At 46.4% G+C, this 27278-nt stretch overlaps 1 protein-coding gene across 1 annotated transcript; it reads right to left on the bottom strand.

The window, feature by feature from the left end:
• Positions 1-26073, bottom strand: dennd11 (DENN domain containing 11). The gene is made up of 9 exons (XM_033037454.1): positions 25800-26073; positions 18260-18359; positions 14887-15045; positions 11016-11178; positions 9437-9575; positions 8153-8281; positions 6300-6450; positions 3843-3911; positions 1-545 (listed from the first exon to the last, which is right to left on the bottom strand). Exons 1-9 carry the CDS (start codon positions 26032-26034, stop codon positions 350-352), a joined length of 1341 nt encoding a protein of 446 aa, XP_032893345.1. The 5' UTR covers positions 26035-26073; the 3' UTR covers positions 1-349.
• Between the last annotated feature and the right edge of the window lie 1205 nt (positions 26074-27278).

Raw genomic sequence — 27278 nt, 5'->3', positions numbered from 1 at the left:
AACAGAATCACAATAACTTTTATCAACAGAAGGTAAAAAAAAATCAAGAACACTCTCCTATCTGAAAATCCTTCCAATGAGTGTTTCTTCCCTGTGAAATCATCCTGATTTTTCCCTCAGGTTAATTTTTACACAGTCTTTGAATTGATAAGACAACGGGAAAGGGAGAAAAATGCACGTGACTCGTGAACTGACCTGGACACGGCCCAAAGAAATCGCAGTGTGTGCCACAGTACAATTGCACTTGTTTCCTATATTATTAGTTTTTTTTGTTTAAACACTACTCATCAATCCATTGAGTATCTTGGACCGACCGGTCCAGTTCATAGTGCGAGGCTGAAGCCCTGGATCAGGGACAGCAGGGATTATCAATAACCAGCATTACATCGATCCCGTACACCTCCAGCAGGTCCATCAGGAAGATGCGGTCTCCCTGGGGGTCCAGTCCCATACTCCTCACATGGTCGGCTGTCAGAGTCTTGTCCTGACAGGCAGACACCTCCAGTAACATCTGAAATATCCGATTGTTCTGTTCCATGAAAAACCTGCAGGAAAAAGGTCAAACTGTTAGATTGCTCAAAGGCACTCAGTCCTTAGGAGTACTGTACGCAGGCATGGAAATCGCTATCAAAACATGCGGGGGGACACAATTTCTTGGCGGCCACTGGAATCGGCCCGTTCACGGGGCCTTTCATCGGCCGGCGGGGGCTTCAACATCGGGAGCCTCGATCGCCTCGATGCAGCAGTTTGAGTTTAAGCCGCGCCGGGCGCTGAAAGGCCCCGCAAACGGGCCGATTCAGCCCTTAGAAAGCGGCTGATAAAGTCCAGATTACAAAACATGGGGGGGGGGGGGGATTGTCCCCCACCTCTCAAAGCAGAGGGGACATGTCCCCCATTCCCCCCAGGATTTCCACCCATGACTGTATGCATATGTCAAAAAATGTCACCATTGACTCATTTGCTGCGTAAGATATCCTGATCAGAGCTCTTCCTAAATACCGAAGATGGACACAAAGTGCTGGAGTAACTCAGCGGGTCAGGCAGTATCTCGGGAGAAAAAGGATGGGTGACGTTTCGGGTCAGGACCTTTCTTCAGACTGACAGTAGAGGCGAGAGCCACAGGTTGAGGAACAGCTCCTTCCCAGCTGTTATCGAACGGGCCTCTCACCAGTTACAGTACGGACCTGAGCTCCCATCTACCTCAGTGGAAACCAACAAACTTTCTTTATTCGGATTTCAATGTTAGACTTTTGCACCAAATGTTATATTTTTACACTGTGGATGGTTTGATTGTATTGATAAATTTTTTTTGACTGGATAGTACGCAACCAAAGCTTTTCATTGTATCTCATGACCATAATAAATTAAAGGCAGTGCAAATCTAACAAATCCCAGTTGTGAAGGATTGAGTTTTTAAAAATAAAATCACTCCAAGCTTTCTGCATTATTTTGATTGATCGGTTAATTGATTGATTTGGAGACACAGCATGGAAATATGCACGGTGTCTACACTAGTTCAACATTATTCCACTGTCTCATTCTTGCACAGCATAGAACACCACATGAGATCCTTCTTCCCTGTGGCTATCAAACAGTACAACTCCTCCCCCCCTCTGTCGTGGGGTAGACTGACTCCCCCACCCCCTCCTCCTCATCCCAATCTTTGCACATCCCCAATCCTGGACTTTCCACTCTTCACTTTAATTTCATGTTTCATGGATCTCGTTGCGTTTTTTACGACTATTGGCAGACCAATTTCCCTCCTGGTATATCTAAAGTTCTATCGTTCCGTATCGTACAATCCCTGCACACTCGGGGCAGTTTATTGAGGGCCCATTGACCTACAAACCCGCACGTCTTTGTGCACGTCTGTGTGGAGTTTACATGCTCTCCCTGTGAGCGCGCGTGTTTCCGAAGGAAAGACGCGCGCTCACAGGGAGAGCGTGTAAACTCCACACAGACAGCACCCGAGGTCAGGATTGAAACTGGGTCTCAAGCGCTGTGAGGCACCACCGTGTTATTTCAGCTCTACAGATTTTGATTATGTAATTAAATGCAGAATAATGAAATTATCTCTACTTGTAATTAAATAAATAGATAACTAAATGAACAAGTAGATAATTAATTAAAAGGTACACAAAAATGCTGGAGAAACTCAGCGGGTGCAGCAGCATCTATGGAGCGAAGGAAATAGGCTACGTTTCAGGCCGAAACCCTTCTTCAGACTGATCTGAAGAAAGGTTTTGGCCCGAAACGTCGCCTATTTCCTTCGCTCCATAGATGCTGCTGCACCCGCTGAGTTTCTCCAGCATTTTTGTGTACCTTCGATCTTCCAGCATCTGCAGTTCCTTCTTGAACAGATAATTAATTAAGATCTGCATATAATGATCTCTTGGGGATTACTAATCCCAATGACCTTTCGTTTCATTTACACATCGATACATAATCCTTGCGCTGGGAGGAACTGCGGATGCTGGTTTAAAACGAAGATAAGACACAAAATGCTAGGGTGACTCAGCGGGACAGGCAGCATCTCTGGAGAGAAGGAATAGGTGGCGTTTTGGGTCGAGACCCTTAGTCTTAGAGTGATTCAGCATTCGGCCCAACTTGCCCACACCGGCCAACATGTCCCAGCTACATTAGTCCCACCTGCCCGCATTTGGCCCGTACCCCTCCAAACCTGTCCTATCCATGTACCTGTAACTGATTCTTAAACATTAGGATAGTCCCAGCCTCGACTACCTCCTCTGGCAGCTTGTTCCGTACACTCACCACCCTTTGTCGGAAGAAGTTACCCCTCAGATTCCTATTAAATCTTTTCCCCTTCACCTTAAACATATGTCTTCCATTCACCTACTCTGGGCAAGAGACTCTGTGCATCTACCCGATCTATTCCTCTCATGATTTCATACTACCTTCTACCTTACTGTGCATTATAAATCATTTTACGTAGTTGTGCCTTAAAACATGAAGAGCCATGTAACTTTTCAATAAAATGGTACAAATCAAATTCATTTGATGCCTAACCTGCTTTCCGGGAAATAATTTGAATTGGAATCAGGCTTTCCTGAAACATTAAAAGATCTAAAAAATATTGTGATACAAGGAACTGCAGATGCTGGTTTACAAAACAAGACTCCAAATGCTGGAGTAACGCAGCAGGTCAGGCAGCACCTCTGGAGAACGTGGCTCGGCGATGCTTCGAGTCAACTGCCATCAGTTTGCATAAGAGTCCCGTCCCCAAACGTAACCTATCCATGTTCTCCACAGATGCTGCCTGACCCGCTGAGTTACTCCAGCACTCTGTGAAACGTCACCTATCCCATGTTCTCCAGATGCTGCCTGACCCGCTGAGTTACTCCAGCACTCTGTGAAACGTCACCTATCCCATGTTCTCCAGATGCTGCCTGACCCGCTGAGTTATGGTGCAGCAGCATCTATGGAGCTAAGGAAATAGGCAACGTTTCGGGCCGAAATCCTTCTGGAAATAGGCAACGTTTCGGGCCGAAACCCTTATGGGTTTCAGCCCAAAATGTTGCCTATTTCCTTAGCTCCATAGATGCTGCCTGACCCGCTGAGTTACTCCAGCACTCTGTGAAACGTCACCTATCCATGTTCTCCACAGATGCTGCCTGACCCGCTGAGTTACTCCAGCACTCTGTGAAACGTCACCTATCCATGTTCTCCATAGATGCTGCCTGACCCGCTGAGTTACTCCAGCACTCTGTGAAACGTCACCTATCCATGTTCTCCACAGATGCTGCCTGACCCGCTGAGTTACTCCAGCACTGTGCCTAAAATATATTCCTCTGCTCTGTGCCAATGGAAACATAAGTACTTACATAATGAACAGATCCTCTTCACTTCCACTGCAATCTCCTCCCACCTCCTGAGAATAAAGCAGCATTTGCCTGTTGGAACAATATAAATGGGTTATAAGCCAGCAGGATTCACTTAGCAAAAAAGCACACAGATTCCGATTTAACAGGCTGAGTTCAAACCAAAATTCAAATGGCAAAGCGGATTTATAACGTGGTTTAGCCCCATTCTGATATACCACCATCACCAAAACTAGTCCAGCTATTCCAGATCATTTCACATGATGAAGCAGAACAGACACAGAAACAGGACTTAACAATTCAACTGTAGTGTTACAAGACGGCTACAAAGTGGAAAATAACCCTCACAGGAAAAAATGGGAACCTATTTATTCAGTCAATTTAGACACAAGGAATTGCAGATAGAGTCATAGAGTGATACAGTGTGGAAATAGGCCCTTCGACCCAATCTACCCATACCGGCAAACATGTCCCAGCTACACTAGTCCCACCTGCCAGCATTTAGTCCATGCTAATTTAAAAAAAACTCAGTGGGTCAGGCAGCATCTCTGGAGAACAGGATAGGTGACGTTTCACAAAGTGCTGGAGTAACTCAGCAGGTCAGGCAGCATCTCTGGGGAACATGGATAGGTGACGTTTTGGGCTGGCACCTTTCCATGTTCTACAAAGATGCTGCCTGACCGGTTGAGCTTCAACACTCTGCGTCTTTTATTCAGTCAATTGCTGTTCAATCAATCTACCATGTGTCAGAATGGCGTAAGGGTCATCGACATAACAGGGCACCTTGAGCTCCAGACTTCAGTAGAGCTTTAATTAACACAAGGACAAAGTGGGGACTGTACAGATGATTGCTGTATTCAATTCAGTTCCTATCCGAGACAAAGCAGCTTCCTTGATTCCATTTCATCTATTAAATGATTCATGCGTTCCCATGAGAGAGGATTGTGTACCACTGCAGTCTCCAACGTTCCTTTGACATCACCTCCTAAAACGAGTTGCCAGTTAGAACAGTGCAGCAAGCCCAACATCAAAACTGACAAAAGGGACCACAGTTTAAGTCCAGAACCAGGGGCCACAGTTTAAGAATAAGGAGTAAGCCATTTAGAACGGAGACGAGGAAACACTTTTTCTCACAGAGAGTTGTGAGTCTGTGGAATTCTCTGCCTCAGAGGGCGGTGGAGGCAGGTTCTCTGGATGCTTTCAAGAGAGTTGGATAGGGCTCTTAAAGATAGCGGTGTCAGGGGATATGGGGAAAAGGCAGGAACGGGGTACTGATTGGGGATGATCAGCCGTGATCACATTGAATGGCGGTGCTGGCTCGAAGGGCCAAATGGCCTGCTCCTGCACCTATTGTCTATTGTCTAAAAGGTGCTATAGATAAGTGGGGTGGGGAGGGGGAGAAGTCAGCGGGATAGGCAGCATCACCGGAGAGAAGGAATGGATGAAATTTCGGGTCGAGACCCTTCAGAGTAGTCTCGACCTGAAACGTCACCCATTCCTTCTCTCCAGAGACGCTGCCTGTCCCGCTGACTTACTCCAGCTTTTTGTGTCTGCCTTCGGTTTTAACCAGCATCTGCAGTTCCTTCCTACACAGGGTCAGTGTGGGAATGGGAATGGTAGTTAACGTGGTTAGCAACCGGGAGATCCAGAGAGCAAGTGTTTAATGATTTGGCCGCCTAGTCTATGCCTAGTGTTGTCGATGGAGAGGAGGCAACATTGGGAGCAACAACTGCCGTAGAAGGGGTAGGAGGTGTCCAACACTAAGGCCTCTGATGTTCTTCTCCAGCCACATATCATCCTGACTTGGAAACAAGTACTTATTGTTGATTGTTGCTGAGTTATCACAGCAGCCCACTGATGTACCTCGACAAAAGAGATCGATACAGCTCAAGAAAGCAGCAAACCTGCACCCATTCAACAGGTAAAATATTAAATTGCTTTAGACTTGAGATACAGTGCAGAAACAGACACTTTGACCCACCGAGTCTGCACCAACTGTACACACAAGGGACAATTTACATTTTTTACCTGAAGCCACTCTATATACATTATATATACAATATACATTGTTTTTAAACAGGCAAATTCACCTACAAACCTACAGGTCCTATAGATATGGGAGAAAACTGAAGCACCAGGAGAAAACCCACATGGTTACAGGGAGAACATGCAAACTACTGACAGTGCCCGTAGTCAGGATCGAACCCGGGTCTCTGGCGCTGTAAGGCAAAACCTCTACCGCTGCGCTCCCATTGTCCATCCCCGTGCAAAACCTACAGTCTCTGCTGGGGCAGTTTGGTGTGAATGATAGTCATAGAGAGTCAGAGATATACAGCGTGGAAACAGGCCCTTCGGCCCATCTCGCCCACACTGGCCAACACGTCCCAGTTACACTAGTTCCAATATATCACTGGATTTGAGGGAAGTGGCAGAGGAGTTTGGAGAGGAATCTCAGCTTACCTCTGGTCATTGAGTTTGCGAAACTTGTCTCTGTCAGCGCTGTTTAACTTCAACAGCTGCTGCAGATGCTCCTGGTCAGTTTTCACATTTTGATTATCAATGTAAACATCGTACAAATCCTTCTTCTCTTCAAATATCTTTTCTGTTGTGCCTTAAAATATGAAACGCCACGTTATATAAGACACTGTGCTTATCGAATAAGGAGACACAAGAGACTGCGGATGCTGGAATCAAACGATCAAAACACAAAGTGCTGGAAGAACTCAGCGGGGCAGGCCGCATCTGTGGAGGGAAGTTGGCAGGCGATATTTTTGGTCAGGGCCCTTCTTCACTGAAGGGATGGCGCAGGCCAACCAGGTTCCTCCAGCACTCTGTGTTTTGCTCAAGATTCTCGCACCTGCAGTTTCTTTTGTCGACATCCTGGCGATGCTTTTGCATTGAGTTTAATTATTTTTTCCTACATTTGCACAAAGCCCACATGGCAATTCCTCATCAACACTTTGAAAAAAGTTACAAATTCAAAGAACACAACTAAACTGAAAATGTAAACTCATGTGTTAATTAGAAGGGAACTTAGACCGAGGAAAATAACAAGAGTGAAGAGTGTTTAAATGCCGTACGTAACAGTGGGGAACAATGAAATTCATACGCAGCCATATAGCTGGCCCATTAATGCAACATATTTGCGATTCTAAAGCACTCTACACCTCCTTGGCTACTCAGCCACCCATTCTTTAAACAGCATGTTAGAACGCGGGCAGGACCTACACAGTGATTGGTAGGGCTCTGGGTAGTGTTGTAGAGCAGAGGGATCTAGGAGTGCAGGTGCATGGCACCCTGAAGGTAGAGTCGCGGATAGATAGGGTGGTCAAAAAGGCTTTTGGCACATTGGCCTTCATCAGTCAGAGTATTGTGTATAGAAGTTGGGAGGCCATGTTACAGTTGTATAAGACGTTGGTGAAGCCGCATTTAGAGCAGACAAAAATGCTGGAGAAACTCAGCGGGTGCAGCAGCATCTATGGAGCGAAGGAAATAGGCAACGTTTCGGGCCGAAACCCTGAAGGAAATAGGCAACGTTTCGGGCCGAAACCCAGAAGGGTTTCGGCCCGAAACGTTGCCTATTTCCTTCGCTCCATAGATGCTGCTGCACCCGCTGAGTTTCTCCAGCATTTTTTATCTACCTTCGATTTTCCAGCATCTGCAGTTCCTTCTTGACCGCATTTAGAGTATTGTGTTCAGATCTGGGCACTGTGTTATAGGAAAGATGTTGTCAAGCAGGGAAGGGTACAGAGAAGATTTACGAGGATGTTGCCAGGGCTAGAGGCTGGGACTATATTCCTTGGAGCGCAGGAGGATGAGGGGTGATCTTATGGAGGCGAATAAAATCATGAGAGGAATAGATTGGGTGGCCACTTGGCCAGAGTAGGTGAAACGAGGGCCGGAGGACATAGGTTAAAGGTGAAGGGGAAATGATTTAATAGGAATCTGAGGGGTAACTTTTTTTCACACAAAAGGTGGTGGATGTATTGAACAAGCTGTCAGAGGAGTTAGTTGAGGCAAGAACTATCCCAATGTTTAAGAAGCAGTTAGACAGGTACATTGGATAGGACGGGTTTGGAGGGATATGGACCAAATGCTGGCAGGTGGGACTAGTGTTGCTGGGACAAGTTGTTCAAACTGTATTATGTGTGAAATGTTTAAGTTTTATGTGCGATGCTCCGGTATTCCCTGGGAAACGTCTTCTCATTTTGCACTGTACAACTGTTGCTTTGCAAGATGACAATAAAGGTTGATTGATTGATTGATTGATCACTCAATGTCTCTCTAACATTGAATGTTGGTGCTGTACTTACAAGCTACAAAGGACATCTCGGTCTCCAAAGTTTCTATATCTGCCACACTGATATAGAAGTAAGGCTTGGACTCGGGGACTCCACCAATCCCAGGCAGTGAAACATTGGCCAGACAGCAACAACAGTAAACTGTAATAGAAGACAATCTGATTAAAACAGGTCAGATAAACAGCCAGATAATGAGGGGCTTAGATATGGGGGGGGGGGGACTCACGGTCTTTTACCCAGTGTAGCAAAATCTAGAACCAGAGGATATAGGTTTGTGAGAGGGGAAACTTTAATTTTAAAAATATCCAATGGCTCCATACAGCAAAACACAGTTATAAACTTTGCATATTCCAGACATATAATGGAATATGGAAATATTTAAAACATTTAATTCAGATATTCAGCATGAACCAGTGGACAGAGGTTTGAGGTGGGAGGGGAAAGGTTTAATAGGAACCTGAGGGGCAACATTTTCACACAGGATGGTGTGTATATGGAACGAGCTGCCAGAGGGGGTAGTCGAGTCAGGTTCTTGCACATTTAAAAGACATTTGGACAGGTGCGTGGACAGTAAAGGTTTAGAGGGATATAAGCCAAACACAGGCAGGTGGGACTACTGTAGATGGGGCATCATGGTCAGCATGGGCAAGGTGGGCTGAAGGGCTTTTTTCCATGCCGTATGTATGATTCTATTTTACATTTTCTATAATATTGTACATTGCTAATTTTAAGTAAGGCTGTATCTCGTTGGCTGTGGGGAACCACTATCTGCTTAAACATGACCTAATTAAGTTGGCCAAGATTCTGCCAAATTAAATCCGCAGGAATCCTGCAGCAATTCTGCAAATCCTGCATTCTTGTTAATAACTGGCACTGAACAACCAAACACACAACAGTGGCAGACTGGCCTGTATTTTATCTGTTTATGGATTTTGTATAAACAAAGCTCGTTTAAACCGGGCCGCACGCTGGTGCAGCGGTAGGGTTGCTGCCTTACAGCACCAGAGTCCCAGGTTTGATCCCGACTACGGGTGCTGTCTGTACGTTTGTGCGTTCTCCCCGTGACCTGTGTGGGTTTTCTCAGAGATCTTCGGTTTCCTCCCACACTCCAATGATGTACAGGTTTATAGGTTAATTGGCTTGGTGTACGTATAGAATTGCACCTAGTGTGTGTGTAGGATAGTGTCAATGTGTGCGGGGATCGCTGGTCGCTGGGGACTCAGTGGACAAAGGGCCTGTTTCCGCGCTGTAACTCTAAACTAAGCTATAGACGACAAATTTATTGAAAACTCGCACCTCTATAGCAGACCACTCCAACTGGAGGGGGCGAAAATATCAAGATCCGCTTCCGTAACAGTGCAAACTTCCAAAGAACCATTATCTGCTCGCCAAAAAACTTGATGAACTGAGACATGCATCCTGCAGGGTGTGTGATCTGTTACAAGACAAGAATGTCACTTTTCAGCAAAATATTACTTGATCGCTCATGAAGTGAAGAAAACAGTGGTTAAGTTGGTGACATGCACTAGATTTGCTTTAAGTAGTTTTGTTTATTGTCATGTGTACCGAGGTACAGTGAAAAGCTTCTATTGCCCGCTAACCAGTCAGCGGAAAGACAATACGTGATTACAATCGAGCCATTCGCAGTGTACAGATACGTGATGAAGGGAATAACATTTAGTGCAAGGTAAAGTCAGTAAACTCAGATCAAGGATAGTCCGAGGGTCACCGATGAGGTAGATACTAGTTCAGGACCCCTCTCTAGTTGTGGTAGGATGGTTCAGTTGCCTGATAACAGCCGGGAAGAAACTGTTCCTGAATCTGAAGGTGTGCATTTTCAGAATTCTGTACCATTTGCCCGGAAGTAGGAATCTGTGTTCAAAGTCAGAGTTGGAGTATGGAAGGAATGGCTAACGTTTTGCAGAGACCATTCTTCAGATTGAAGTCTGAAGAAGGGCCCCAAACCAAAACATCAGCCATTCCTTCTCTCCAGAAATGCTGCCTGTTCTGCTGAGTTACTCCAGCATTCTGTGTCTATCTTTGGTTTAAACCAGCATCTGCAGTTCCTTCCTAAAGATTTCTGCCGTTCTCAATGGGGAACATTGAGATGCAGAGAACAACAGGGCTCACATGTGTTACGATGGAATCTAACTCATAATTGAGACTTGCATCGATTGGTGTGTTAGACAATGAGCCACCGTTCATGCCCACAGTTCCCATCTCTGCTCCGTTCTGTTCCAGGTATCATCGCCCGACATGTTGCATCAGAAATAATCACATGAGGCAAGGCGATGAACACACATGAAGGGCTCGTGACTAACCAGTAGCCAAGCTGACAATGAGGCTGCAATGGGCCCATGATCAAACTGAAGGAGCATCTTTGTTCTATTCTGTTTATTAAAGAAGCATTTGTAATCTCATTTAATTTTCCTCGCATATTTTCCTCTCTTTAACCATCTTTTTTTCTTTTAGAAGTAAGAATTTAGTGCAAAGTCTTTTGCACATGGAATCATAATTGGAAATGTAACGCACTTGGTTTCAGTCACCAAGTTAAATTTGACATTAGTGAAGTGTCTATTTGCACCTTAATGACAAATGAGTACCACACTATCAGTTAGTACATTAGCAGTAGACACAAAAAGCTGGAGTAACTAGTCTGAAGAAGGGTCTCGCCCCGAAAGGTCACCCATTCCTTCTCTCCAGAGATGTGGCCTGTCCCACGGAGTCACTCCAGCTTTTTGTGTCTATCTTCGGTACACAGTACATTATCACATTCCTTTTAACAGATACATCTATCATTTCAAACAACCATTTTGCCCTTCCTCTATCGTGGCATAATCTGTCTGAATGCTGTGAATAGTTATAGTTTTGTTACCTTCATCTCGGGATACATGTACTTGTTAACTGTTGGCAACCAGTGAATGGGCTGAAGGGACGTAGGGGTTCCTTTGCTGCTCAGGCCAGCGGGTAAAATACCTTTCTTGTCTTCATAGAAAGCTTCCAATTGTGCGTAGTGCCCAGGAATTTCAAGTTGATGCCTGTAAAAATGTACAGTACATTGCATGCGTTATGTCAGGATTCTATAATTTTGCCTCTGAGTTTACTTGCTGCTTGGGGGGGGGGGCCTAATTTGCACACAGAATTCATCCTTCATTTCACTTCACAATTCCAACCAATCTAAATATTGTGATTGGGTCCAGATTTGAATCAAAAGACATGGTAAAAGAATGGTTTACAATGCTCCGTGCTTAGAAATTGTTTTCCAATGTTGTTTGCAATTTCGTTTTGGAATTTGCAAACAACTCTCTCCATCAGAATGAAATCGTAATAAAACATCAGACCCGTTTGGGTCTGAAGAAGGGTCTCGACCAGAAACGTCACCCGTTCCTTCTCTCCAGAGATGCTGCCTGTCCCGCTGAGTTACTCCAGCATTTTGTGTCTACCTTCGATTTAAACCAGCATCTGCAGTTCTTTCCTACACGTTCAGACCCATTTACGTTCTACTTCATTTCTTTGTGTTTCTACATTTTGTTTGATGGTATATCTGATCTTTGTACATCCTTTTATGATAAAATGTTGGATCGCAATGCTTTTATTAAACAGTTGTGAGATCAGTAAAGTGCATTGTACAGGAGGCAAGTCACCAGGATCTTTTAAGTGATAGAGGCTTAACTGTCAAGCATTACCACATTTCATTTTTATAACTAATTTTGCAATCATTATCAGATATTTTACTTTTTTGGTGTTGAATGGAAGGTCTGTGTTTAGCTTGTGTGCGTGCGTGTGTGCATTTGGTCAGAGTATTTCTACCAGTTTCCTAAAGTTAGTGTCCTATATTAAAGCAATATGAAAATGGTCACCTCAATCTCCCGAATGGTCCACAATAACTCAAAAGGTATGAATATACATAAGCCAACATAAACAAAACCATGATGACAAAATCATAAACAAATGACTTAATGCAAAGTATAGGCACAAGTGAAAAGCCAAGAGTCATCACTAGAGAGCAGCATCTACATAAACACAGAGTGCTGGAGTAACTCAGCGGGTCAGGCAGTATCTGTGGAGAACATGGATAGGTGATGTTTCACAGAGTGCTGGAGTAACTCATAGATACATAGAAAATATTGCAGGAGTAGGCCATTCGGCCCTTCGAGCCTGCACCGCCATTCAATATGATCATGGCTGATCATCCAACTAAGTATCCCGTACCTGCCTTCTCTCCATACCCCCTGATCCCTTTAGCCACAAGGGCCACATCTAACCCTCTTAAATATAGCCAATGAACTGGCCTCAACTACCCTCTGTGGCAGAGAGTTCCAGAGATTCACCACTCTCTGTGTGAAAAAGTTTCTTCTCATCTCGGTCCTAAAGGATTTCCCCCTTATCCTTAAGCTGTGACCCCTTGTCCTGGACTTCCCCAACATCGGGAACAATCTTCCTGCATCTAGCCTGTTCAACCCCATAAGAATTTTGTAAGTTTCTATAAGATCCCCTCTCAATCTCCTAAATTGTAGCGAGTATAAGCCAAGTCTATCCAGTCTTTCTTCATATGAGTAACTCAGGGGGTCAGGCAGCATCTGTGGTGAACATGGATAGGTGACGTTTCACAGTGCTGGAGTAACTCAGGGGGTCAGGCAGCATCTGTGGAGAACATGGATAGGTGACGTTTCACAGAGTGCTGGAGTAACTCAGGGGGTCAGGCAGCATCTGTGGAGAACATGGATAGGTGACGTTTCACAGAGTGCTGGAGTAACTCAGGGGGTCAGGCAGCATCTCTGGAGAACATGGATAAGCGATGTTTCGGGTCGGGGCCCTTCTTCAGCCTGACCGCTGAGGCCAGGCACCAACTCTTGGACATCACCCCAAGCCTATCCCTTGACCATGACCCTACAGACTAACACCAAGCCATCATCTCCCTGACCGTTACCAATCTCCTCAACTCTGGTGACCCCCCCCTCCACAACCTCCAACTTCATAGTTCTCCGAGAGGCAACCTTACGACCTGCTTCCATCTCCTCCACAAAGTCCACAAACAAGACTGCCTCAGCAGACCCATCATTTCAGCCTGTTCCTGTCCACTGATCTCATCTGCAAACAACTCAATTCTGCCTTGTCCCTTCTTCTACGGTCCCTACCAACCTATGTTTGTGAAACCTCGCAGTCTCTTCAAATATTTTTTGAAACAGTCTGTGGAAGAATCCAGACCCAAAACATCACCTATCCACATCCTCCAGAGATGCTGCTGCTTGACCGGCTAAGTTACTCCAGCACTTTGTGTGGGGTTTTTTGGTAAACCAGTATCAGAATCCTTGTGTCAACATCTACACATAGACAATAGACAATAGGTGCAGGAGTAGGCCATTCGGCCCTTCGAGCCAGCACCGCCATTCAATGTGATCATGGCTGATCTTCCCCAATCAGTACCCCGCTCCTGCCTTCTCCCCATATCCCCTGACTCCGCTATTTTTAAGAGCCCTATCTAGCTCTCTCTTGAAAGCATCCAGAGAACCTGCCTCCACCGCCCTCTGAGGCAGAGAATCCCACAGACTCACCACTCTCCGTGAGGAAATGTGTTTCCTCATCTCCGTTCTAAATGGCTTACTCCTTATTTTTAAACTGTGGCCCCTGGTTCTGGACTCCCCCAACATCGGGAACATATTTCCTGCCTCTAGCGTGTCCAAGCCCTTAACAATCTCATATGTTTCAATGAGATGCCCTCTCATCCTTCTAAACTCCAGAGTGTACAAGCCCAGCTGCTCCATTCTCTCAGCATGACAGTCCCGCCATCCCGGGAATTAACCTTGTAAACCTACGCTGCACTCTCTCAATAGCAAGAATGTCCTTCCTCAAATTAGGGGACCAAAACTGCACACAATACTTCAGGTGTGGTCTCACTAGGGCTGTACAACTACAGAAGGACCTCTTTATTCCTATATTCGATTCCTCTTGGAGTCAGGGGAAAACTATTTCAGGAGTCTTCCGCCATGACACATCAGTGTAGCAAATCCACTGGTGTTGGTTGGGATCTCCGTTACGTCAGGAGGTTTAATGAGTTCAGAACATTGGGCTCCAGAGGCTAGTTATCAACACAAGTGGCACAGTTAAGGGGCTGTCCCACTTACGCGATTTCTTGGGTGACTTCCGGCACCCGTCATTAGTCGCAGCAGGTCGCCGAATATTTTCAACATGTTGAAAATCCAGCGGCCTGTATGGTCGTGAGTAGTCTCCCAAAGAACCGTACCTTTTTCAGCTCGCCGCTGGATTTTCAACATGTTGAAATTTTTCGGCGACCTGCTGCGACTATGACGGGTGCCGGCAGTCGCCGAAAAAAAATCAAGTGCGTGGGACAGCCCCTTAAGGAATTTAAGTCAAGTCAATTTTATTCGTCACATACACATACGAGATGTGCAGTGAAATGAAAAGTGGCAATGCTCGCGGATTGTGCAAAAAACAAACAAACTACAAACAGAATGGAACAGAATCACATATTCTTTTACATATTAAATATTGTGGGCGGAAGGAAAAAGGGAAGAAAAAAACAGCAATTTAAAAAAAAATAGTAGAATGGTACAGTAAAGTTAGTCCCTGTTAATATCTGTTACCAGAAGAAAGTACAAGGACTTTAATATCTGTTATCGGAAGAAAGGTGATAACTGGTAAAACTGCATTTTTTTTTTGTTATGTATCATGCTGATTGAAAATATTCAGCACAGATTAAGAGCAACTGGCGTAAGAGTTCTCACCTGACCTGATTCTCCAGGAAATTCATGTATCTGTACAGAAGTGTGTACGATGGGGAGAGAATTCCAACAGACTTCATTCGGGCACCTCGTTCCAGTTCGCTCTCCACGGGCATGTTGGCAAAACATGCCATACCAAAGTAGTTACCCTTCCGAAAGTAGCTGGAAATACAAAACGACAGCTATTTGGGAGCGACAGTGACGTCTTACCTGTAAAGAGTTTTCTGGTCAAGTCTATAGAGTTCAGAGTTTAGCGTTCATACACGGGGTCAAGGAAAGAGCGTTCGCGTCGTGGCTATAATTCCATCAATCTTTCCACCACCATGCACAAGAAGCGACAAGACAGACACCATGTTGTGTGCAGATGCCGAGAAGTGCGTTCAGCTCCGGCTGAACAACTTCTAATCTTGTGCGTGGACTTGTCAAGAAGTTCATACATGCAGCATGGAAACAGGTTATTTGACCCACTGAGTCCGCACCAACCATCGATCACCCGTTCACGCTAGTTCTGTTATCCCACTTCCTCATCCACTCCCTACACACTGGGTGTAATTTACTGAGTCCAATTAACCTACAAACCCGCAAGCCTTTGGGGTTTAGTTTAGTTTAGAGACACATCACGGAAACAGACCCTTCAGCCCATCGAGTCCGCACTGACCAGCGATCCATGCAAATTAACATTATTCTCATTAATACCATCCTACACACACTAGGGACAAAGTTACACTTAAACCAAGCCAATCTACCCACATATCTGGACGTATTTGGAGTGTGGGATGAAACTAAAGATCTCGGAGAAAACCCAGGCTGTCACGGGAAGAACGTACAAACTCCGTACAGGCAGCACCTGTAGTCGGGATCAAACTCGGGTCCCTGGCGCTGCAAGCGCTGTAAGGCAGCAACTTTACCGCTGTGCCACCGTGCCGCCCTAAGGGTGGAAAATGGAGCACCCGGAGGAAACCTAAGCACTCATAGGGAGAACATGCAAACTCCACTCAGACAGCACCCCAGATGAACCTGGCTCTCTGGCGCTGTTAAGCAGCCGCTCTGCCACTTGTGCCACCCCAGAAAAATATGCAACCAGTATAATTATTAGAGTTTATTTACACAACTGATATCATCCATAAAGCACGGTGCAGCTGTAATCAGGAAATTAAAGATAAATGTTCTGTGAGACATGTAAATTAATTTACATTATTAGGCTGGGTTGGTATTGAAGGATAATTTAACAAGGCACAGTTTAACAATGGTCCTTGGTACAGCACCATGATGTCACAAGTGACCAATGGCCACAATAATGCATTCCTGAAACATTAAAACAGGCAACATCTTTGTGAGAAGTACAGAGCAAACATTAGTTATAAAAGCAAAAACTATATCTAACTATTAATCTTATAGTATTACAAGCAGAGAGAAGTTCTAATTCATCACAGGCAAGGCTGGCATTTTATTTTATACAACTGAATAGCTTTCTGGGCAGGTTCAAAGACAAATTAAACATCAAGCACAGTGTACATTTCTATTGCTGAAGCAGGAAGGGAACTAATTATTATTAGGAGAACATTGAGCTTTTAGACTTTATAGAGACAGTGCTTTGGCCCACCAGGGCCACGCCAACCAGTGATGTACTAGCACTATCCTATACCCCAGGAAAAATGTACAATTTTTACCAAAGCCTACTAACCTGTACATCTTTGGAGTGTGGGAGGAAACTGAAGTACCCGGAGAAAACCCACGCGGTCACAGGGAGTACGTACAAACTCCACACAGACAGCACCTATAGTCAGGATCGAACATAGGTCTCTAGTGCTGTTTTGTAGGTTATCCCTAGAATGTAGGATAGTGCTAGTGTACAGGGTGATAGCTGGTCAGTGTAGACTCCGTGGGCCAAAGGCCTGTTTCTGCAATGTATCTCTAAAGTCTCAATTTTGGTTTTTAAATACCCAACATTCAGAAACATTTATATTTGTATAATTTGAAAGCTATTTAAAACATTGCGTCACTGTAAATTATAAATGGCAGGATGACTACCACATTGAAATATATCCATCCCCTCACCAGTGGGAGAGTCTACGACAAGAGGCCATAGCATCAGAATAAAAGGACGTGCCTTTACAAAGGAGATAAGGAATTTCTTTAGTCAGAGGGTGGTGAATCTGTGGAACTCATTGCCACAGATGGCTGTGGAGGCCAAGTCAATGGATATTTTTAAGGCGGAGATTGACAGATTCTTGACTAGTAAGGGCACCAGAGGTTATGGGGAGAAGGCAGGAGAATGGGGTTGAGGGGGAAAGGTCGCATGGCGGAGTGGACTTGATGGGCCGAATGGCCTAATTCTGTTCCTAGATCTTACGAATGAAAACATTCTGGAGAGATGGCTGAGTTTAAGTAAGTCATAAACTGTCGGATGAGCAAGAGTTACCCAATCTCCACATTGTGGTGCACGGATGCAGGGGTCAGATACATGCTGAACATGAGGATAGATGCAAAATTCTGGTGTAACTCAGCGGGTGAGGCAAGCATCTCAGGAGAGAAGGAATGGGTGACGTTTCTGGCCTAGACCCACCATGCTTGCCTCACCCGCTGAGTTACTCCAGCATTCTCTGTCCACCTTCGATTTAAACCAGCATCCGCAGTTCTTTCTTACACTGAACGCGAGGATCCACGCTGGAGTTGAATCACACCGAAGGAGTCATCCTACATTGCTCCCCAACAACAACAACAACAACAACAACAAAATACTATTTACTCCAGAACTGGCTGCTACGGGCAAGAGCTAAGAGTCCATTATATTGGGGTGGGGCTGGAGGCACAAACAAGCCAGACGCGGGAAAATGGCTGTTATCTTCCCCAAATAATACGTTACTAAACCTGCTAGGTAATTACAGGGGATAGACACAAAGAGCTGGAGTAACTCAACAGGACAGGCAGGCAGCATCTCTGTTGAGAAGGAATGGGTGACATTTCGGGTCGAGACCCTTAATTACAGGAGCAGCTTTGTTATAACCCACCACTTTAATTGTCATTTTTTACTGATACCATCCTTTTATCTCCAGATTTTCTTTTTACAAATCGAATTGAAATTCTCAAAGTGCCCATCCATATTTGATTTACACTCATGTTTCTGGGTTGTTACTCCAAGCCTCGCGATTACATTCTAATAACATTACCGCAGAACATAATCATCAGAAAACTGGTTCACAAATGAAAATCTACATTAGTATTTGGATTCACACCAGCATACGGCAAACATTTCACAAAGCCACCATCATTCTTTCCTGAATCCAAATGATAGCTTTGCATGTACAAAACGACCTCGTGTTTATACAGGTTTGCATCAGAAAAAAATAAATAAAAGCATCAGAAATCTACTTACACAAAGTCAGAGTTAATCCTGTGAGATCCACTGGCCATGGATTTAAATTCTACTCCTTCGAGGTCTACTTCTTGTGGTAAACGCCATTCCACAATATTACCTGTGGAGAAAAATGTCAATTAGCAAGAATGCACTCGGTGTAGTCACAGAAGCAAGCTCACAATTACAAGTGCTAGACTTTTCCTTTCCAACCTATAATGAATAAGAAGAAATTAAAATAGGTTTCTGGGCTAGCTTACAGCTTATATTTAGTGTCAAATTAGGCTTGCCTCAGGTTGCGGGTGTGTGGGATAATAAGTACCATAACATTGTCTCCCAAGTGAGGAAGTGACAGAGAAAGAAACAGCTAGTCACATCTTTGAAGTAAGATGCCATAAACCAATGACCAATGTTTATGAGGGAGGAGGCAATAAAGGAAGAGAGAAACAGCTAGTCACATCTTTGAAGTAAGATGCCGTAAACCAAATGACCAATGTTTAGGAGGGGCAAAGTGATGAGAGAGGATCCAGGGAAGTGGAAAGATAAGATGCCATAAAACAAATGGCCTATGTTTATGAAGGACCAAGTGACAGAGAGGAAACAGCGAAAGAGCTAGGGTGATCTCTTTGAAGATAAAATGACCTAAAACAAATGGCCAATGTTTTTAGTATATCGTAACCTGTAAACAAAAGGCCTTTGATGTGATGCCTTTTCCTGTACCTCTGACCATGACTAATGTCTGTGGAATGTGCTAATGTGACAAAGAAACACTATATAATGCGATGTAATTCTGTTGTTCAGAGAAGGGAACAGAGGACAGTCGAGTGTCTATATTGGTCACTTAGCTGGAATTCTCGCTCCCTTCCATCGGCCGATGTTAAGTAAAGTTTTGAACTGGTCTACCAAACAGTTTGTGTGGTGTCTGTTTATTAAGAAGCGAACCTGGTTTAGTAGTTATAAAAGTAGCTTTTTCAATAACATCAAAACCCTGAATGAAAGAGACTTAAATAAATGGAAGATGGTCATTGATTAACCACTTGCATGCTGGATAGACATAAAACGCTGCAGTAAACAACTGCACTAATCTCCATCCGAGCATTTCTGCCACTACTATATCGCAATTACCCTTCCGAAAGGAGCTGGAAATACAAAACAATAGCTATTTGATCAGGAGCATATGGGAGCGACAGTGATGTCTTACCTGTAAAGAGTTTTCTGGTCAAGTCTATAGAGTTCAGAGTTTAGCGTTCATACACGGGGTCAAGGAAAGAGCGTTCGCATCATGGCTATAATTCCATCAATCTTTCCATCACCACTCACAAGAAGCGACAAGACAGACACCATTGTGTGCAGATGTCGAGAAGTGTCTCCACCTATATGCGTGCATGTCCTATATATGCTTATATTCTTGGTCGGCACAGTGGTGTTGCCATTTTATGGCTCAACAGCTGTAGAGTTGCTGCCTCACAGCAACAGGGACCTGGGTTCGACCCTGACTACAGGTGCTGTCTGTACGGAGTTTGTACATTCTTTCTGTGACCTGCATGGATTTTCTCTGGGCGCTCCAGTTTCCTCCCACACTCCAAAGACGTACAGGATTGTAGGCTATTCGGCTTGGGTAAATTTGTAAATTGTCCCTAGTGTGTGGGATAGCTCTAGCTATCTATCTCGCTAGTCGGTGCGGACTCGGTGGGCCGAGAGGCCGGTTTCCAAGCTATATCTCCAAAGTTGAAAGTCACAGGATCTAACATCCAATACAATGAAACAGTGAATTCAAAGTTTGAAACCACGTACCACCAGACTCATGAATTGCTTCTGCCCCTCAGTTATCTGACTATTGAACAGTTCTCCCTTAAGCTAGGGCACGGTTCCGACCTTCCAGCCTACCTCGTTGCGGACATGGGACTTTTCCTCTAGAACTGTTACGCTACCATGCTGAGAAGCAATATTCCTCAGTCTGAGTTTGCTCTTTGCTCTACCAGTTGTACTTGTGTTTGGCTCGATTGCGTTCACGTATAGTGTTATCTGATGTGATTGGGTAGGCCGTAAACAAAATCTTTTCACCGTATCTGGGTACAGCTGGTGCTAATAAACCAATGCTAATAATGGTGGGACAATAGTGCACAATCAAAGTGACACACCCAACTTGGGTTGCTGCATTAGGAGTGTTAGAAGTCTTAGGGAACCAAAAGAAAGTCGCGGCAGCAGATTTCGATATCCATGTTCCTGCATCTGACACCTGTAGGTGGATTTTTAAGAAACAGAAAGGCCTGACCCTATTAATGGAGTTGTATAATGTGCATTATCTAACGCTATAACCACAGCTGAACTTTTCCACAACTCAAAATGACGCATATCCTGATTGGTGGTTTATCAACTATGGAAATGTACGATAAGAGCCGCAGGGCAAGTCTGCTCAACAGGATACATTGGTGTGAAACCCAGTGCTCATGCCATGTACCAATGTTCCTTAATTCAGTCAACACCAGGAATATTTACTCAACGCTCTGTTTGTCTACATGATCCATTTGGTTAGTCTACAGGTAGGCAACATTCAGACAGTGTGCTTCCAGATCGTCACAAGCTTTACACCTTTCAACTGGCACAGAATTGTTGACAAAAGCATTTCACATGAGAGGAATAGATCGGGTAGGTGCACAGAGTCTCTTGCCCAGAGTAGGGGAATCGAGGACCAGAGGACATAGGTTCAAGGTGAAGGGGAAAAGATTTAATAGGAATCCGAGGGGTAACCTTTTCACACAAAGGGTGGCGGGTGTATGTAACAAGCTGCCAGAGGAGGTAGTTGAGGCTGGGACTATCCCATCATTCACGAAACAGTTAGACAGGTACATGGATAGGACAGGTTTGGAGGGATATGGACCAAGTGCAGGCAAGTGCCGGAGCTGGCCGGTGTGGGCAAGTTGGGACGATGGGCCTGTTTCCACAGTGTATCACTCTAGGACTCTATGACATTCAGGCCACCCCAGGATCACTTAACGATACCCCCTGCTGATGAGTTCCACTAATGTAAAGAGGTGTCCCGGCCCAAAATGACACCTGTTCCTTCACCCCACACATGCTGCCTGCTCACCCCCTCCACACATGCTGCCTGTCCCTTCCATCCACAGACCCGCTGAGTTCCTCCGGGCGTTTGTGTTTTGTTCGAGATTCCAGCATCTGCAGTTTCTTGCGTCTCCAATTCAATTATGAAATTCAGAAGTTCAACGTACAAACCTTCAAACCGCAGAACAAGTTTCCTCTCCCCTCCCCAATTCTTATGGGTCTCGTGCGCTTCTGGTGCCTTTCACCCTGTGGAGTTGTGGTTACTATGCAGTGAGTTCCACGTATTTTTGAAAAAGATAAGTGACTTATGGACATCGGTAAAAAGGGAACTGGTTCATTACCCAGGCACAGCCCGTAATTCACGGCCCAACTGCACAGATCGGACTTTGTAATTTGATCAGCCCTGCATTTATATACAGCCTTCCATGGAAAAATACACCACCCTTCTTCAGAAAGATAGACACAAAGTGCTGGTATAACTCAGCAGGACAGGCAGCATCTCCGGTTAGAAGGAATGGCTGACGTTTTGGGGCGAGACCCTTCTGCAGAAGAAGGGTCTCAATCCAAAACACCACTGCCTGTGGTCTCAACCAGGCAGAGATCCTGCCTGTCCCGCTGAGTTACACCAGCAGTTTGTGTCTATCTTTTGTGTAAACCAGCATCTGCAGTTCCTTCCTACAGCTTCTTCAGACTGATTGGAGTAGGGGGAGAAAGCTGGAAGAGAGAGAGACAGTCAGGACAGTCTGGTGAGTGATAGGTGGATACAGGAGGAGGTATCCCACCCCCTCAATTGTACCCCGCCCCTCTAAGCTTTTGTTTTTTACTACAAGTACATGAATAGGTGTGATAGGAACGACTTAGATAACGTAACTGCCAATCAAAACATACAGCGCAATCTATTTATTTTTAAACGGACAAATGATGGAAGCAAGGCCCATTGCCGTGCAGGCTGCTGCTGAATTCGAGGCCGATTCATTTACCCAAACAGAACAAACAAAGCATTTTTTGCTGCCCAGCACAGGAGTGGAGCCCGCCCAAGCCCAGCTGGCCTGGAGTCCAACCCATGCGACAAGTTATTTTGGCAAAGCAAGACACACAACCTTCTCGGCAATGTAACCAGATCACAATATGACACAATGTCACAGGACACAATAACACAGCATCCTGTTACTAAACACCCGCACATTCACACTGCAAACTGAGCCTTCGACTCTTCTTCCTTTGAACACCACCCCTTCCCCTCGCCTCTTTGTACCAGCAATCTCCCCTCTACTCCAGTCTTGAAAACACCATCAGTCCATCTCTCTCTCCACAGATGCTGCCTCACCCACTTTTTGTACGAATGTTCAACATTTGGCGAGAAAGAGGAACACCGACTGTCCAATTCTTCTCACCCTCGTGCCACCCCTTTGTTTCCATTCTTGTACCAGAAAGATCTTCTGCACTCCTAGCCAGGCTGAAGCTGGAGGGGATCAAAAGCTGCAATGGGCCGGAAAGTACTTGTGGCACTTTGAAATCCCGACGACAGCTAGAGGCAGAAAACATTTTCCCGATGTTGGGGGAGTCCAGAGGCGAGGAAACACTTTTTCTCACAGAGAGTTGTGAGTCTGTGGAATTCTCTGCCTCAGAGGGCGGTGGAGGCAGGTTCTCTCGATGGTTTCAAGAGAGAGCTAGATAGGGCTCTTAAAAATAGCAGAGTCAGGGGATATGGGGAGAAGGCAGGAACGGGGTACTGATTGGGGATGATCAGCCATGATCACATTGAATGGCGGTGCTGGCTCGAAGAGCCGAATGGCCTACTCCTGCACCTATTGTCTATTGTCTATTGACAGGAAGGATTTGGAGAAGGTGTTTTGGAGGCCTGCCAGAATGCTGGCTGAATTAGAGTGTATTACCTAGGGATGGAACAACTTGGACTGGTTTTTCTAGAGCGTCAGAAACCGAGGAGTAATCTGATATAACATAATGCGGTGTACATAGGGTAGACAGCTAGAACCTTTTCCCCCCCAGGGTGGAAATGTCAAGGATTAGAGGGCGTAGCTTTAAGGTGGGAGGGGGAAAGTTTAAGGAGATGTGCGGGGCACGTTTATTTTAAACAGAGTAGTGGTGGAGGTAGCTACAATAGTGTGTGTTTACGTGACTTTTAGATAAGCACATGATATGTAAGGAATGGAAGGATATTGGCTCGTGTGCAGGCAGAGGAGATTAGTTCAAGTTGGCATCATGTTCAGCACAGACATTGTGGGCCGAAGGGCCTGTTCCTGCGTTGTTCTGTGTTATAGATCTGTGGTACAAGGATACTCCACCCCTTGCCCTCACCTATTTCTAACAGCTATCTGCGCTCTACTCCAGTCTTGAAATAGGATTCTGACCCAAGCATCATGGTTCATATCCCTCCACAGATGCTGCCTGAAGCGAGTTCCTTTGTTGTGGAAGGTGGATCTGCAGTGCGCAACATTTGGCGAGATGGGAGAAGGCTCACAACCCAATTCCTCCCAGACTCACTCATCTGAAGGTGGAAGTACTGAATGGCCATCTTATCTAGAAGACACAAAATGCCAGAGTAACTCAGGGGCACAGGCAGCATCTTTGAAGAGAAGGAATGGGTGATATTTCGGGTCGCGACCCTTCGTCAGACTGTATTTTTCAGAAATAGGTATCCTTCCTCTGCCACTTCCAAGTAGTATATAGAAACATAGAAATAGGTGCAGGAGTAGGCCATTCGGCCCTTCGAGCCTGCACCGCCATTCAATATGATCATGGCTGAGGCGTTCTGAGGCGGTGACCTGAGTCCTGGGTTGAGCCGCGGGTCAGCGGCTGCGTGTGCTGGACTGGAGGGCGGCAGCTTCGACCACCCCCGGGCCGCGGTGTTTGAACCGGCCCGTTTGCGGGGTTCGGTGAGCCGCGGGACTGTTGGTACCATCGCCCGGTGGGGAATCGCCTCAGCGCAGAGGGAGAAGAGGAGGGAAGAGACAGTAACCCTAAGATTTTTGCCTCCACCACAGTGAGGAGGTGCTTGGAGGATACACTGTGGTGGTGTTAATTTGTGTTTATTGTTGTTTATTATTGTATGATTGTATGTATGACTGCAGGCACGAAATTTCGTTCAGACCGTAAGGTCTGAATGACAATAAAGGTATTCTATTCTATTCTATTCTATTCTATTCTATTCTATCCAACTCAGTATCCTGTACCTGCCTTCTCTCCATATCCCCTGATCCCTTTAACCACAAGGGCCACATCTAACTCCCTCTTAAATCTAGCCAATTAACTTGCCTCAATTACCTTCTGTGGCAGAGAATTCCACAGATTCACCACTCTCTGTGTGAACTTTTTTTTTCTCATCTCGGTCCTAAAAGACATTGGGAACAATTTTTCTGCATCTAGCCTGTCCAACCCCTTAAGAATTTTGTAAGTCAGATCCCCCCTCAATCTTCTAAATTCTAGCGTGTACAAGCCGAGTCTATCCAGTCTTTCTGGATATGGTAAGGTGCCCTTTACCCACTGTGTCAACTCAGTATCCCAGCTCGTCATACACGTCCCGCTGCCAACACGGGCTCCTAACCACCACCACAGGCATATCAGTCTTCCCCCCACACCACATATCCTCTGCTCCTCCATCCATAGTCCATTTCCCTTCCCCTCTTTCCCCCTTCCACCTCACCTACGCCTCCGCTCCTTTCCCACCCCCTCCCTTCTTCTCCACCCACCCCACCTCTTTCGCCCTAGCCCTCTTTCCTTCCCCTCCATTCTCTCTCCCACCTTGCCCCCCTTTTCCCCAGCTATCTTCCAACTGCCTCCCATGCAGTCATTTTCCCGTAGTCGCTGCCCCAGTGCCCCCCTATCCCTGATCCCTGTGTCCACTGACCCCTCTGTGTCCCCTGACCCCGTGACCCTGTGTCCCCTGCCCCGTGTCCCTGTCCCGTGTCCCAGTGACCCTGTGTCCCAGTGACCATGTGTCCCCTGCCCCATGGCCCCTGACCCGTGTCCCAGTGACCCTGTGTCCCAGTGACCCTGTGTCCCAGTGACCCTGTGTCCCAGTGACCCTGTGTCCACTGTCCCCCTGTCCCAGTGACCCTGTGTCCAATGTCCCCGTGTCCCAGTGACCCCGTGTCCCAGTGACCCTGTGTCCACTGCCCCATGTGTCCACTGTCCCCTCTCCCCTGTCCCAGTGACCCTGTGACCGTGTCCCCTCTCCCCTGTCCCAGTGACCCTGTGACCCTGTGTCCACTGTCCCCTGTCCCAGTGACCCTGTGACCACTGTCCCCGTGTCCCAGTGACCTCTCCCCTGTCCCAGTGACCCTGTGTCCCAGTGACCCTGTGTCCACTGTCCCCTGTGTCCCAGTGACCCCTCTCCCCTGTCCCAGTGACCCTGTGTCCCAGTGACCCTGTGTCCCCTCTCCCCTGTCCCAGTGACCCTGTGTCCCCTGTCCCAGTGACCGTGTCCACTGTCCCCCTGTCCCAGTGCCTCTGCCTCTGGCCCGGCGCCGACACCCACCTGCTCTGGTGTCGAAGGTAACCACGAACACGGCCACCACCTGCTCCTCCTCCCGCTCCGGGCCCCGGGCCTCGCCCTCATCATCATCATCATCATCCTCCTCGTCCGCATCGCCGGCCGCCCAGGATGGTGGTGGCGGCCCCGGGCTCCACCTGTCGCCGCGGGCCGGGGCCGGGGCCGGGGGGGCGACGGCGGGGCCCTCCTGGTGCTCGAGCAGAGGGGCGCGGTCCGCCATCGCGCTCCGCTGCTGCAGCCGCCAAGGCGGAAACCAGCCCGCCGCCCGGCCGGACGTGACGTGCCGCGCAGTGAGGGCAACCCCGCGACGCCATCTTGGGGAGGTCACATTTTGACCTGCTTCCCTCAAATTGACCTCAATCTCTCTCTCGCTGTGTTTGTAGCTGTGTGTGTCTATGTCTATGTCTGGCTGTGTGTGTGTGTGTCTGTGTCTATGTCTGGCTGTGTCTGCCTGTGTGTGTCTGCTTGTGTGTCTCCGTCTGCCTATGTGTCTGAGTCTGTCTGTGTCTGCCTATGTGTGTCTATGTCTGCCTATGTGTGTCTATGTCTGGCTGTGTGTGTCTGTGTATGTGTCTCTGTCTGCCTATGTGTCTCTGTCTGCCTGTGTGTGTGTGTTTCTCTGTCTGCCTATGTGTGTCTGTGTCTGCCTATGTGTGTCTGTGTCTGCCTATGTGTGTCTATGTCTGGCTGTGTGTGTCTGTGTCTGTCTGCTTATGTGTCTCTGTCTGCCTATGTGTCTCTGTCTGCCTGTGTGTGTCTGTGTCTGCCTGTGTGTGTCTGTGTCTGCCTGTGTGTGTCTGTCTGCTTATGTGTCTCTGTGTCTGCCTGTGCGTGTCTGCTTGTGTGTGTCTGTGTCTGCCTATGTGTGTCTATGTCTGGCTGTGTGTGTCTGTGTCTGCCTGTGTGTGTCTGTGTCTGCCTGTGTGTGTCTGTGTCTGCCTGTGTGTGTCTGTGCCTGCCTGTGTGTGTCTGCTTGTGTGTGTCTCTGTCTGCCTGTGCGTGTCTCTGTCTGCCTATGTTTGTCTGTGTGGCTGTGTCTGCCTATGTGTCTGTGTGTGTTAGTACAATGTGTGTAGGGCGGAACTGCAGATGCTGGTTTACGACAAAGCTAGAAGGAATACCTTCGCTCCAGAGATGCTGCCTGTCCCAATGAGTTACTCAAGCACTATCTTTGGAATCAAGTCAACTTTATTTGTCACATACACATCCAAGATGTGCAGTGAAATGAAGGTGGCAATGCCTGCGGATTGTGCAAAAACTGCAGAACAGAATAGAACAGAATCAGTATTTACATGTTAGAAAATAATTGTTTACAAAAGACACAACACAACACAACAGTAAATGAGTACAGTAAATTAGTCCCTGGTGAGATAAGAGTTCACAGTCCTGATGGCCTGTGGGAAGAAACTCCGTCTCATCCTCTCTGTTTTCACAGCATGATAGCGGATGCATTTGCCAGACCAT

Source organism: Amblyraja radiata, chromosome 19, assembly GCF_010909765.2.
Source record: "Amblyraja radiata isolate CabotCenter1 chromosome 19, sAmbRad1.1.pri, whole genome shotgun sequence".
Classification (NCBI taxonomy): Eukaryota; Metazoa; Chordata; class Chondrichthyes; order Rajiformes; family Rajidae; genus Amblyraja; species Amblyraja radiata.
The sequence above is the reverse complement of the archived record's forward strand: the minus strand, read 5'-3'. Positions and strand labels throughout refer to the sequence as shown.